Source organism: Phocoena phocoena, chromosome 18, assembly GCF_963924675.1.
Source record: "Phocoena phocoena chromosome 18, mPhoPho1.1, whole genome shotgun sequence".
In the NCBI taxonomy this organism is placed as follows: domain Eukaryota; kingdom Metazoa; phylum Chordata; class Mammalia; order Artiodactyla; family Phocoenidae; genus Phocoena; species Phocoena phocoena.
In genome coordinates, this window is record NC_089236.1 from 32,650,732 (window position 1) to 32,666,104 (window position 15,373).

The 15,373-nt window shown below is 35.8% G+C and overlaps 1 protein-coding gene across 4 annotated transcripts in view; it reads right to left on the minus strand.

Annotated features, from left to right (window-relative positions):
- The window catches only part of DIAPH3 (diaphanous related formin 3), a 556,147-nt gene that overhangs the window by 220,629 nt on the left and 320,145 nt on the right, over nt 1-15,373 (minus strand). For all 4 annotated transcript variants that reach the window (XM_065896255.1, XM_065896254.1, XM_065896253.1 and 1 more), the window contains one exon: nt 2,815-2,939. In XM_065896255.1, the coding sequence (XP_065752327.1) occupies nt 2,815-2,939 (125 nt within the window). The remainder of the gene's footprint in view (nt 1-2,814; nt 2,940-15,373) is intronic.

Below are 15,373 nucleotides of genomic sequence, written 5' to 3' on the forward strand. Positions count from 1 at the left end.
GTAAAGGTCAGAAGAAATGAAAAAGCATCGCATGACACCAATCCTGGCATTTTCCTAATTTTCTCACTGATAAAGAATTTAATAAATGTGTATACCTCACATATAATACTTTATATATAACAATATTGGTGACCCTACCACAAAACACATTACACATTTTCAAGCAAATATTTACAGTGAAACTACTCTACTCTAATTATACTTTTGACCAGGCTTTGCAATCGAAAAGTAACATAATAATTACTGAAAAGTCAATGTGATATATATGAAATAATTGTGCATGCCTTTTAAAGAATGTACTAAATTTGTATTTTTTAATATTAAGAAGTGTATGTAAAGAAAGCAAGTACTTGCAGAATAAAAATACAGTATACTATAGTTGAGTGCTATTCATGAAATTTCATTTCGTAAAATTATAACAAAATTGTACACTATAGTTTAAAACAATTCAGTTAACAGATTAAAAGTTCACTAAATCATGATTGTTTAATGTAAATATCTATTTGCAAAAATGCATTCTTAACAACTTAGGTAACACACATATGCTTTCAGAATTTGTTGATGATCCAAACATTTGATATGTGCTTTAGCTAATAAGCACTAATACTTAAAACATAAAATTCCAGTGTTAACAACCCAAACTTTAAACACATTTTTATTCATTGTGCATTTAGTTTCCAAATTCTTCCAGTTTCTAAATGTAAGAAGCTCACAATTTGCCATTTTAATAAGATCTGTATAAATGCATTTAATATTCAAAATCTGACTTGTTGTCAGTCCTAATTAAAGTAAACAAAGCTTTGCAATGAATGAATTTAATTACTTTGAAACTAGTATGTCTAACTAAGATGAAAAGCAAACGAGTACAATCTAATCTCAGCAAAGAATATTTATGATTATAAGCTTTGTCAATAGCAAAGTGCACCAACTGTTCATATATCTGACTTCCAAGAGATACATGAATGCTAATCAGTTCATTAGAGGCTTCTAGGTTGTGATATTTAGCGACAGGATGTAGAAGCTTTCTTGTCCATGGAGTGTAATTGTACTCAGAATGAAAAATTGTTTCCAACAAAGCTTCATCCTTCCTATTTCTGATTTCCTGCTCATTGCTTTTTATGAGCTACATGCCTTTCAAGAAGCTGACATCATTCAGCTTCTGTGTCATATGAACACAAGTATGCATAGGTCCTGAGATCATCTGCTGAGCAGGATTCTACCACCTTTATTCTAAGCTCAGGAATTTATCTCAGGTCCTATGTTCCAGGTAACTGAGCTTCATAATTAGTACACATACCGTATATTACCAGAAACTGTATGCAAGCAAAACCTTTTATAAAATGCTTTCTATCTATAGGGAACAATAAAAAGTGCCTCAGTGAACAGTTCTTAATGATTACAATTGTCACATATGAATATTTTAATTTGATAAAACTGGGGTGGGGGAAGCTAAGAATGATGAATCTGATACAATTCTGCAATAACAAATTTTGTTTAAAAAGCATACTTTGCCAAATCAGAAGGTGTGGCAAATATATATTTGATGGATAAACACAGATTTTAGTTTTAAAAAAACAACCTTCTCAAACGTAGTGATAAAGGCATCCTGCCTAATAAAAGAAGAAACTGGGTGGACAGGAAACATATGAAAGGAAACAAACACATTAGCCTGAATTGATTGTTGCTGGAGTGCATTTTTATGATATCTCCCAAAAGAGACAGTGAAGAAAGCTAAAATTGAACTAATTAACAATTAAGCTGAAAGTATATAATACAATAAAATCTATGACAAGCTAGGTAATAATTTTGTGATTTGACAAATCTCAGGGGAGAAGAGATAGAAAGAGGAAAAATAGTTACTTTATTTCAAGTATCTCAGTTTAAAATAAAATATTAGGAGTATCTATTTATAAGAGCTCGTTTAGAAGTGGGTTATCCTTTCATATAGAATTCTGAAGTCCATATGGAATTTTGATAACGCATAGTAGTAATACTTTATTTGAAGGCAAAAGATATCTAATTTCACAGAATGGTTTGGAAAGCAACTAAACATTAGTTTCCGGAAATAAAAAAAAAAAGTTTACTACTTCAATCACTCATTAGAGATTAACTGACAAACTTAGTGAAACCGAAGATAAATGAATTTCAAGGAACCTTAAATTAAGCAGGACACAATCCTAATGCTATTAGTTTTTATGTATATATGTATATCCACACACACACTTCCACATAAACATACACACACACATATTTTGTCAATGTTATTTTGGGTCTAGAGAATACCTACACCAGTAGTGATTGGGATAGGTTCGGTTCTGATTTTGGAACCATGTCGTATTTCTAAAGGAGATTTTAAAGCTTCTTGAATATGAGTTAATTTTTAATATATAACAACTCTTGAAATTAAGCTGACTAGTCACAACAGTTTATAAAGTCTTCATCTGCTTCCTAAAACATTTCAAAAGTATCTAAATCACAACATGACATTAGATTCAAACTTCCTCAAATTGAGTTTTCCTATCCTTTCAGTTTACCATGAACATCAGAAGGAAATAGGGCATATGGAAGGAAAAAGATGAGACAACATATTATTCATATTAATAAAAAGGAAAAAAGGATTGAAATCAATAAACTTCTATATTATTCTTGATAGGTAAAAGCCTTGATAAATTTCCTTGCAAGAAGGCAAAGGTTAAACCTTCTATAATTTGGCTCTGTAGGGTGATCTCTGGTTATGCAAGTATACTTAAAATGTTAAGTAAATCGTACTCCTAATTGACTAGTGACTTAAGTTATTTAGATATCAAAGGATATGGACATCTTTGTCACAAACTTATCATGCAAGTCCTCAGGAGGGGGAAAGATTTTCAAATCTTTCTCAAGCTGTTGAAGCTGCCTTCCCATCTGCTTCAAATTCTTTTCCAGCGTTTCTACAGAAACTAAGAGAGAGAATATTATACGCATTAGAAGGACAGAATTATAATATAAAAAAGTAAAACACTCTAGAAACAAAACATTTGTGAAAAACCTTAAAATAATAATGGAAATCCACTAAAATAAATGAAAGGTAAATTTCATTTAAATTTTTTGATTTTTAAATCCAGAAATGAAGAAAATTTAATAAAAGATTATTTAAAACAGAAGATGAAATTTAGGAAAAGCTCACATGTACAAACCACATTCAAGAAATACTTTTTGCTGAAAATCAGAGTCCTTGACCTCTACAAACAAAACAAAATAAACAGTCTATTCAGCAAAAGAAGGCAAAGAAAGACAATGTTTTTAAAATTAAAACTATTTCAATATAATTTTAGCATTTTTCAAAATCATGATCTTTTGAGAGGGAAAAATAAAATATACATGGAAAACATGGGGAAAGTATGCTCTTCTGTTCAAGGTCTCCCATGACAGGAATGAAAAGGTATCAGGGGTTATCTGAATAACATGTGAAACAAATGTCAAACTTTCTTCAGTGGTACTATAAGGACAATCTGTGTTTATTAACTAATAAAGATTTTTTTGTGTGTACATTCTTGCCCAGTGCAAATCACAAGTGATTTCACATACAGCTAAACCCAGGATGGATGGATAGATGGCTGGATGGAAGAGAGATATACTATAATTTTTAATTAACATTTAAATTGAATGTGTTAGCACACCATTGGACAAAATCACATACTTAAAACATTATGATTAAGCTTGCTGATCAAATTTTATTACACACACACATCAAATTTGGGAAACACCTAGTGAAAAGACAAATAAAATCTGAGGAACTCCCATGTAACAAAACGCACAAGGCAAACACTGGGAAGGAACATAGGTGGATTATTTGTTTTTTTCTGACACCTAATACTTCATTCCAATAGCTACCAATTCTCCAACGCCAACTGGGTGTCTCCCAATTCACTTCAATCCTGACATGCATTGCCTGGAGTTAGCCCAGAACCCACAGGTTTAAGGACTTAGTCTCACAAGACTGCCCTCACTTCACAGGACAGTCACAAGTCCCAGGGATCACCCATACTTCTAACCAATGATAAATTCAAGGGTTCCCATGCCCTCCCCACCAACCCATTTATTTTTTATAATGTGAAAAATTATAATGTGAGTTCCCTCACAGAACTCAGGGAAGTACTTACTATACTTGCTACTACAGTTTTTCTTATAAAGGATATAACTCAGGAATAGCCAATGGAAGACATGCATAGGGCAAGGAATGGGGAGGGAGGGGTAGCACAGTCTCCATGCTCTCTCCAGGTACGCTGCCCTCCCAGCATGTCCCTGTGCTCACTACAGCAGAAGCTCCCTTAGCTTCGTCATTTCAGTCTCATCGCAGCTTTCACGACACAGGCACAATTGAGTACATCACTGGCGATTGGTGACTGAACTGGAGCTCAGAGGGTGGGCTGAAAGTTCTAACCCTCTAATCACATGGTTGGTACCTCTGTCAACCAGTGCCCCCATCCTGAAGTTCCCTAAGCTGGCCCTCCCCCCATCTACCTTGAGTCATCTCAGTAGCATACAAAATACACTCTCATCATTTAAGAAAGATTTTAGGAATCAGGAATAAGACCCAATATATAGTTTTTACTCTGCCACATGGACACTGAAGTGCATGTCTGGTCAGAAGGCAGAACTCCAGTACCTGTGAGGAGGTATAAGATGAGTACGTTTTTGATTTATGAGTTGTCACCCTCAGAGCTGCCTAATAGCCTGGGCAGCCCTCATAGGAGACCAGCTGCTTGTAATTGAACATAAAGCTATCCCAGTGAGTGAGTGCTTCTCAGTGGGAAGAGAGAAGGGCTTCAGGTTCAGATGAAAGGCTTATCAGGGGATCCTCTGAGCCTCTTCCAACTCATTGGTAGCAGTGGGTCAGGGACTACGTTCTATCACTGTGATATGAAGCAACTTCTCACTGGCTCAATTTCCACATGAGTGAAATAGGAAGAATCTCGCCTCATACCTTTACCTCACTGCTATTTCATAAAGATCAAATGCTATGATATAGGATGAAGAATTTTTTTTAAATAAAATGGATTATGAGATGTTACTCTTATTCTTAGAACTCAGTAAGACATGAAGACCTTAAAGATTAAAGTCAGTAATATTAGAATCTAAGGAAACTTAAAAAGAAAATCGTCATCATCACCATCATCATCATCATCAACATGCCAGGAACAGTGTTGTAGAACTCAGGCTAAAAAGAAAAGTTGCTAATTTCAAGAGCAAAATGTTTGGGATGTTAGGAAGCTTTGGGGCATATTCAAACATTTAAGGTTGACATCATAAGGAGTAAGCAGGTTGTCTTAAAAAATGGTTCTGTGGCTACTCTACAGATAGAAATCCCATTACGCCATTATTTAAGCTTCATCAGCACTATCTGATTACATTTATGTATTATCGTTAAGAGAATTTAAGTGTGATTGATCAACTTTTCACTGCTGGCTTTTAAATGAAGACCAAAGCACAACTGAAAGAAAGAAACGTGTGTGCAAGTTCTAGGAGAATAAAATATCCAATGTTTGGGGCCATCTGATGGGTAAAACTAAAGAGTATTTAAGAATTTCTTTGGTGTTTTTCTTTTTCAGCAATTATGTTCACAAAGATAGCACCTTTAGACATCCGTGAACATTATTTAGCCACACTTTTCTCATGTGTCAAGTTTTTTGAGGTCAGTGACTCTAATTTTTTGTATTAGAAATCGCAACTGGAGCACAGAATTTTAAATTGTACACCCTCAAAGAAGTGTTAATTTACTGGTGTCTCTGTATCTGACCTGTGTATGAATTTTATCTTTCAACTTTGTCACATTTCTTAACCAAGAAATTAATCTTATTTTTAATTCCTTTTCATTATTTAGAAGTAACAAAACATAGCCATCATCAAACAGAATTCACTAGATTTTTTTAAGGTAATTTCAATTTTTGCATTTTACTCAATATTCAATCAGATGGGATGTCACCTCAGATACCATGTATCTCTGTCCCCAGCTAACTGCCCATCTGTAATCTCCACACGTTAGTGGGCAGCAGAACCATAAATTCTGTTTCCTGTGCTAGAAACCTGCTAGTCTTGACCCTTCCCTCTCCTGAACCCTCAGATCCAAAGGATCGTGACATTCCTCACATTTTACTTGACAAATAGGACCTACTTCCTTGCTAGGTTGAACACTATTCAAGGCATCTGGAACACTTTTCTCTGCCCTCTTGTCTCCTATTGTTTCTCTCAGAGCCATATCCACACTGTACATGGAAGTTTCCAGACAAACATTAATTTAAAGATGTCTCTTCCCTGCTTAAAAACCAGACAATAGGGCTTCCCTGGTGGCGCAGTGGTTGAGAGTCCGCCTGCCGATGCAGGGGACGCGGGTTCGTGCCCCAGTCCGGGAGGATCCCACATGCTGCGGAGCGGCTGGGCCCGTGACCCATGGCCGCTGGGCCTGCGCGTCCGGAGCCTGTGCTCCGCAACGGGAGAGGCTGCAACAGTGAGAGGCCCGCGTACCACAAAAAAAAAAAAAAAAAAAAAAAAATCATAAAAAAAAAACCCAGACAATAAACCGCTTACATGACAACATCGGAGTTCCACCCACAACTTGGCTCTACCTCCTAATCAGCCACACTTTACAGTTTACAACACTTTACAGTTACACACTTTACACTTTACAACAGTCCTGCTTGAGCTCCCTTCCTCCCAAACCCTTTCATCTATTCCGTACCTGATGCTGGAAATACCGTGTCTATTTGCCTTGCCCACTCCACCCAAGTCATTCTTATTCATACTCTACAATATGATTCCAAAACCCCGGTCAGGTCCCTGGTGACGTGCCTTCCCTACGTGTCATACCTGGTAATTATCTCTATCTTTGCAATTACTACACTCTATTACTTTTATCGTTTTATGTATCTTCCTTTCCCAACTAACTGGGGATTCCTAAGGGAAGAGAGCCATATTTTACTCATCTTTGTACCTTGGGTTACATAACATAGTACAGATACTCAAATGTTTGTTGAAGGAATGGATTTTGTATTTAACTTTAACCTCTTGAGATAAAAGCATTAAAAATGGGAAAATATAACAGATTAAATATCTAAAACCTTAAAATCCAAGACAGACTTTTCTCCAAGTGCCTAGTTATTATGATAATTATACACTAGAGGTGTTAGAAAAGTTCTGAATAAAAGTCAAAATCACAACCATAAATATTTAGATTTACAGAAATCATGAATATAGGCTCTCCATAATATGATGGCCTCTATGATTTACCACATTAAGATTTCAAATAAAAAAGGAGAAATTGTATACATTTAAGTAATCTCTGTAATTAAATAATAATTGTCTATGAATATCTCCTGGAGGTATTGGTCATTATTTTATAACAAGCTTACTAAGAAATGTCACAGTCATTCTTACATACCATGATACATTTCAGGGAAGTTGATTCCTTTAAAGAATGCTTAAACAGCAACTTATTAACAAAAAACTGTAAACATTCAAACTAAATTACCCTCCCTATGCTCCCAGACACAATTGTTCTGTGAGAGAAACTAGGGCCTATAGCATTTCAAGCTTTCAACATAGTGATTTTTCCTAGACAAATGTAATAATAAAGGTATTAATAAAGCTGTAAGAATATTTCACAAATGCACATTAAAAATAATAAAATGAATGGACAAAAACCTCAGCACCATTAAAAGAAATCCCTAACATTAAATAGGCCTAGAACAAAATCTAAGATCTACAGTATCATTATAACATTCATTATGTTGATGGAAAAGCATAAAACTGAAATAAGATGGTAAAAAAAGCAGAAACTCAAAATAAATTGCAGCTTGGTTTATAACAGGCAAAGGTGTAAACTGAAAGAAGCAATGCTAAGTGACTGGCCAGTCACCCTCAGCTTGTCTTCTGCTCAGCTTTTCCTTCTTCCCATTGTTCTGATTCTTGATGGAACTCCACATAATAATACATTATAATTTGCATTCCCTAATTAACTTATTATATTGGGTTGGCCAAAAAGCTTGTTTGGGTTTTTCCATAAGATGTTACAGAAAAATCCGAATGAACTTTTTGTCCAACCCAGTACTACAGAAGACCTGACTTACGTTCCACTTAACAATTTTTCAACTTTACGACGGTGGGGAGAGCTATGCATTCAATAGAAACCATACTTCATACACTGAATGCTGACCTTTTCCCAGGATAGCAATATGTGGTACACACTTTTGTGATGATGGACAGTAAGCCGCAGTTTCTAGTCAGCCATGCAAGAGTAAACAATCGATACGCTTACAAACCATTCTGTACCCAGAGAACCATTCTGGTTTTCACTTTCAGCACAGTATTCAATAAATTACATGAGCTATTCAACACCTTATTATAAAATAGGCTTAGTGTTAGATGATTTTACCTAACTATAGGTTAATGTTACGTGTTCTGAACATGTGTAAGTTAGGCCAGGCTAAGCTATGAACTTTGGTAGGTTAGGTGTATTCAATGAATTTTCAACTTATGGTATTTTCAACTTGCAATGGTTTTATCTGAATGTAACATCATCATAAGTCAAGGAAGATCTATACATGCAATGATGGTTTTGCTGTTACCTTTTTTATATACATCACACTGCAAGGGAATTGCCTATATTTGTTATGGAGTCTGGAGAGAGGACAGGTAGGCAGAAGGCAAGCAGAGGAAATGACAAGCACAACCAGTGAAAGGGCTCCAGTCGGTTCTGCTGACCCATTTCCCCCACTCTGGGCAGAAAAGAAGTAGCCTTGTCCTCTCTGACTATAAAGAGGGTGCTAAAGGCATAACAACCTTTTTACAAGAGAAAACAATATTAGTGGGAGAAGCCTATCTAATGGAAAATCATGTTTACCTATAAGAATTTGAAAACTCCTTTCTGCAAATAAGATGTTCAAGAAAATGGTAAATATTAAAGAAAAGAGGCCCATAATAGAGATGTTTGTAACAATATTCAAAATATTCCCTCAAGATAATGGTTTTGTGTGCATGTCTGTGGGAGGGAGGTGTGGCTGCTTCTAATGTGTCCCATGATAAATATTAAGGATAGACTAACTGACATGCAAATTATGAGATGAGTTTTCATGTATGGCTACTGGAGACCATGCAGCCTAACAAGTCCTAGACTGCATGCATATCTCTAAACTTGAAAAATTCCAAATTTTTTCTCCTGCTTAGATCCTGCTTGGAATTCCCCTGAACTCCAACTGCCCACTGAGTATGTTTACTTAATATTTGATAGGCATCTTAAACTCACATTTTCAAATTGGAACTTATCTTCCTTCTGGAATCTGCTCCTGCACCTCAGTAAATGATTGGTGTTATGACTCCTCTCTTTCCCTCATACCCCACACACCCAATCACAGAGTAAATGCTGTTGATTTCTACCTTCAATGTAGGTGCATTGCCTAAATCCTTCTCACCACCCTTGCTACAACCTCTTGGTCCCAGCCAACATGCTCTCTCCCCTGGATTATTCTTACAGCATCAAACTGGTTTCACTGCATCTGCCCATTGTTCCTCTACATTTTTCCCCAAAGAAGCAGCCAAAGCAATCCTTTGAAAATGCAAGTCAGATGTCACTCTTTTGCTCAAAGCCCTTCCAATGGCTCCCCATCTCAGAGCCAAGTCAAAATCCTTATAATGGCCAATAATGTCCTATTGGATCTGCTACCTTTCTGACCGTATCTCCTATTATGCCCTCCCCCCCCTGCCTCCCTCTGATCCAGTCTCACATCCATATCTAGGGCTTAGGTACCTGCTCTTCCCTCTGCCTAGAGTGCTTCTCTCACATACCTTGTCATGTCTCCTCACTCCTCTGTCAGGCTTTCACGCAAAGGCCTTCTCTATGGGGCCTTCTCTGACCTCCCAACCTACATTCCAAAAAACAAACAAAAAAACATCTGGCCTAGGATTCCACAGCTAACCACCTGACATAATATACATTGACTTCTTTCTTTGTTCTGTATCCACTACCTAAAATGTAAATTTCAAGAGAGTAGAGACTTTTTCCTTTGTGTTCATATACTACTCTATCTAGTACCCCAAATGGAACCTGAGACAGAAGAGTCATTCAGAAAACAACTCATGAAATACTGAATGAACGAATCTTATTTAAACCACTGTTACTTTTTTTCCTGTCACTTAAAGTCAGTCTAATGCTTATTCTTTTTTGTTTGGTTGTTTTTGGTTTTTTGTGTTTGTCTAATCCTTATTAATACAAGTGCCTAGGACAGTGTCTGCCATGCAGCAAGAGGTGGATAAACTTTTTGGAAAGAATTCTTTCCTGATAGGGTCAAAACATCAAAAACTATTAATAAGCACTAGTTCTTTTTTCCGTAAAATATATAGTTTGACAGACAGCTACTGAGAAGCTGCCATCAAGGTGACAGACATATTTACGTGACACAAGGGTCTCCCAACTGATCAGTTTTAAATCTTTGCTTCTGAGGACAGAGGGGAAGATTATCTAAAAAGAGGTTTTCTTTAGGTTTTCCTATGAAGGAGAGTAAACATCTGTTTAGATGTTTTTATTACTTCTATCATCTATCTTCAGTATTAGTTCATATTTCCATATGGCACTCCTCAATAATTCTGGGCTGATAAATTTGATTTTACATAACATGCAAATACCTCCAGGAAAAAAATAACTATAAGTTGTTGAAGAGTTGCTGGAGACTAGTTGTTTTCAAAGGTTGTTTAGTAGTAGGAACCCTTTTTCAAAAGAAATTTTATATCAAAGTTCAAAATATGAATTAAAAATAGTGTCAGGCTGAAGCACAGAAGGGTAAATAGAATCCATTTTCCATATTCCATTCCTTATGCTATTATGTCCAATTGGAGAAAATGCATTGAGCTGTACATTTATGATTTATGCAATTTCCTCTATGTATATTATTATCTAATTTTTAGAAAGTACAACAGTTTTTCAATAACACAAATCTACAGAATTCTTGGTCTTGTACTCTAAAACTTGCATGATTTTTAGGCAAGACAGTTGGAATCCGTTCAAACAATTTTCAAGAATATATATTAAAATTCTATAATAATATATTATATCCATGTTTACCTGAATCATTAATGACAGCATAGGCAGATGTGTGTAAACAAGGGGCAAGACAGGAATAAAGATGCACACCTACTAGAGAATGGACCTGAGCATATGGGGAGGGGGAAGGGTAAGCTGTGACAAAGTGAGAGAGTGGCATGGACACATATACACTACCAAACGTAAAACAGATAGCTAGTGGGAAGCAGCCGCATTGCACAGGGAAATCAGCTTGGTGCTTTGTGACCACCTAGAGGGGTGGGATAGGGAAGGTGGGAGGGAGGGAGACGCAAGAGGGAAGAGATATGGGGACATATGTATATGTATAGCTGATTCACTTTGTTATAAAGCAGAAACTAACACACCATTGTAAAGCAATTATACTCCAATAAAGATGTTAAAAAAAAAATCACTGAAAAACAACTACGACAAATGTAGAGAATATTTACATGGTGCTTACTAGGTGCTACATACAACCTTTATAAATATGTACACATACAACCCTATTTAATCATCACACCAAACCTCTAAATTAATACTACTATTATACCCATTTTATATATAAGAAAACTGAGTCCTAGAGAGGATAAGAAACTCATCCAAGGTTATTCCTCTGGCAATGGGCAGAGTTGGGGTTTGAACCCCAGGTGTCTAGCTCCAGAGTCCATGATTGTAACAACAGCCTCTCCTATAATATAATGCCTCTATCACGTTTTTATTTCACCACTGAAATCATTTATTGGAATTACTGTAATTGTCACTGCCTATCAATAAAAACTCCTTAAATTCAGCGGCATATTATGAATTTCAGCTTTAACTGCTTCAGTATTTGCATATGATGAAATAAGAAAAAGGTATTTCGAAGCTCATCATCAACAATAACCCTTAAACACCAAAACATTTCACAACATAATATAAACGCTTTCTATATATAAAGCTAACAGTGCAGTTACCCTTAACTATTTCATAATACTCAGAGATGATGGTGCTGCCTCCATGCACTTATAGGAGTGATGACAAGGATGACTGGAGCGGGTTGAATAGTGTCCCCCAAACTCCATGTCCATCCAGAACATCAGAAAGTGACTTATTTTGAAACAGGGTCTTGCAAAGAGAATTAGTTAAAGATCTCAAGATGAAACTATCCTGGATCTAGGGTGGGCCCTAAATCAAGTGATTGCTGTCATTAAAAAGAGATGTGAGGATACAAAGACATGGAGAAGAAAGCAATATAAAAATAGAGGCACAGGGATGCCAAGGATTGCTGGCAGCCACTAGAAGCTTAGAGAGAGGCATTGGATGGTTTCTCCCGAGAGACTACAGAAGAAACCAATCCTACCGACACCTTGATTTCAGATTTCTGTATTCCTGAACAGTTAGAGAATGAATTTATGTTGTTTAAAGTGACCTGGTATGTGGCGATAGTTTATGGCAGCCCTAGGAAACTAAAACTACTAATTCAAGATTTTGCAAGCTATATAAACACAGTCTGGTTTTGGGAAGCAGCTGGCAATTCTACCTTCAGCATCTTATCAGCTCCATGCCTCTTCACCCAGTTGGTAACATGTCAGTTTTGTGAGCAATGAGATTCAACAGACAGCCATAACTGTGTTTGCTCCATCCACTGCTTAGGTTTCTTTATAGTATACAGATTTGTTATGTTAAGCTATCCTTCAAAATGCTGGAAAATTTTCTTTCATCTACCTGGTTTGTAATTTCTCACTTCATGTTGCAAAACTGAAGTGCAATAAATACTGCTTCCCAGCCAGCAGTCTAAGAAAGCTCCAAGACCTTGGTCGTCACTGTTGATCCTGTCCTGTTACTTGATGTTAGCTATGGCTCATAGGTGACACTGATAGAACTATTCAAATAGCTATTTCAAATCTGTAGCTGGCCAAAAATCTGCAAACACTGTAAACTGTTAGTTTCTTGAAAAGACTAATGCTGTATTGATGCCACTTTCAGTCTGCTAACCTCCAAAAAAGATACAGAGGTCTTCCTGGTGTGGTTTCCTCCTTCATCATCATCTATCAGCCCAAGCAGCAGCCAATTCAGGAAATGTTCCTAGCTCAGTATCTTAAAAAGCAATCTTTAGCTGCAAGTAGTTCCTCCATGTCAGTGTTCTTCAACGTCACTCTAAAGAAGCCTTAATCCTTCTAGAGATTTTGGCCATGTTCTGTCTATATTCCTTTCTGCTGCCTTCCAAAATAGTTTATATTTGCACCATAAAATAGTGTAATACAACCTTATCACACTCAGGTCTCCAATTTAAACTTCTGATGCCAATCTACATAGATAATCCTTGGAAATAAACTGGCAGGACTTAAATAAAATGTTGCTCATCAAACAACTTGGACCTAGTGGCTCTTTACCAGTACACTGCACTCCCAGTACACTATAAATATTTTTCATAAATCCTGCAATTACCTTGTGAATGGTTCAGTTATATTTCATCATAACTTTTTATGTTAAAAGTATTAATTTGCTGAATGTAAAATTTTATATATATAGCCCTTTTAGTAAGTATATGGAAACCTACATGTGAATTGCCTTTTAAAAATAAATTTATTTTTAAATTATATTTAGCTTGTAGTAATATTAAAATTGTTTTACAGTCCCTGAGTATATGTATTAGATGGCTACAGACAGTCAAAATATTTGAGATATAACTACATAGGAGTCATAAACTAGCTTTCCAGACATAGCTTCTTACTCTTCATCTATATGTGGAATCAATGGTACACAAGTAGGAGACATCGAATACTTTCACTATTTCCACAGGACAATGGAAAAAAAAAAGGTAAAACCATCTATTCACACCTCACATTTAGAAAACTGTCAACAGATAGTTCAGAGTGTTACTAGTCTTTGTTAGCTACTTGCTTATAAGAAAATTACAACTATTAAAGTAGTAAAACAGGGAGAAGTGGTAAAGAAGTATATGTAGGGATATAATGAGTAAAAGACATGATAAAACAAAACAAAAACCTAGTACACTTAGTTCAGTGTAAATGAATGCATTTTAAAATAAGATCCAGGAGATGCCACAGATCTCACCCTGAAAATTAAATGTAAATGCTCATGAATATATTTATTTAGAATGCCTCAATATTTCCTCATATATGTACTAATTTATGTGTCGTCTATTCATAAAAAGGAATTGAGGCATACTTGGAATTACTTAAAATCATGTGATAATTCATGGCTTGTGTAAGAACCTTTGCTATTCCTAAATTGATTACTAGTGAACATCCAACACAGCAGGTCTAGGGCTGTTTCTTCAACTTATCTGATAAAGTAAAAAATCACGCAGTATAGGCCACTCTATTTTAAAGCCAAAAAACTAAGCAAGAAGAATGTCTTAAATTATTGGATTAGTTTGCTAGGGCTGCCATCACAAAATGCCACAGACTGGGTGGTTTAAACAATAGAATTTATTTTCTCACAGTTCAAAATGTTGGTAAGTTTGATTTCTTCTGAAACATCTCTCCTTGGCTTGTAGGTAGCCACCTTCTCTCTGTGTCCTCACATGGCTGGTCTGGTATGCACACTCCTGATGTCTCTCTGGGTCTAAATTTCCTCTTCTTATAAGCACACAGGTCATATTGTACTAGGGCTCACCCTATGGGTCCCATTTTAACTTAAGCACCACTTTAAAGACCCTCTCTCCATATACAGTCACATTCTGAGGTACCAGGGGTCAGGGTTTCAACAAACAAAGGGCGTCAATATATGGGGACAGAATTCAGCCCATAACAGAATATATTTTGTGATCTTTATTGACAATTAAAGCAATATCCTACATGGTTGTCTTCTGTAACTAAATTATCTTACTATAAATGCCCCCACCATCAACAATGTGTCCTGTCAAATTATTTCATTGTATTGCCAGAAATATACACTAAGAATGTGTATTTTCATAAAACTCTTAATACTTTACAATTGGTTTAAAATATCAAAGGAATTTATTTATCTTGCAAAATTATGAGGCCCCAACTTTAACCTCCATGACTTAATGGTTCCAACTAACACCATGTTGGTTGTGTTGTTAATTTTGTTGCATAATAAACATTTTTATATATTTACAATATACACTTAAAATATAAAATGCAGTTGAATTAATAACTAATACTGAATATCTAAAATATATATCCAACTTGCTAATACATTTTAATTGGCATTTTTGGAAGTCTATAGCATAAGGAGGTTAATGGAAGCCTTTGAAAATGCTTTTTGCTTGTTACAGCAGATGAATTTGAAATTTTCAAACACTCTGCATTTCCAGGTGACAGCCACCTGGAA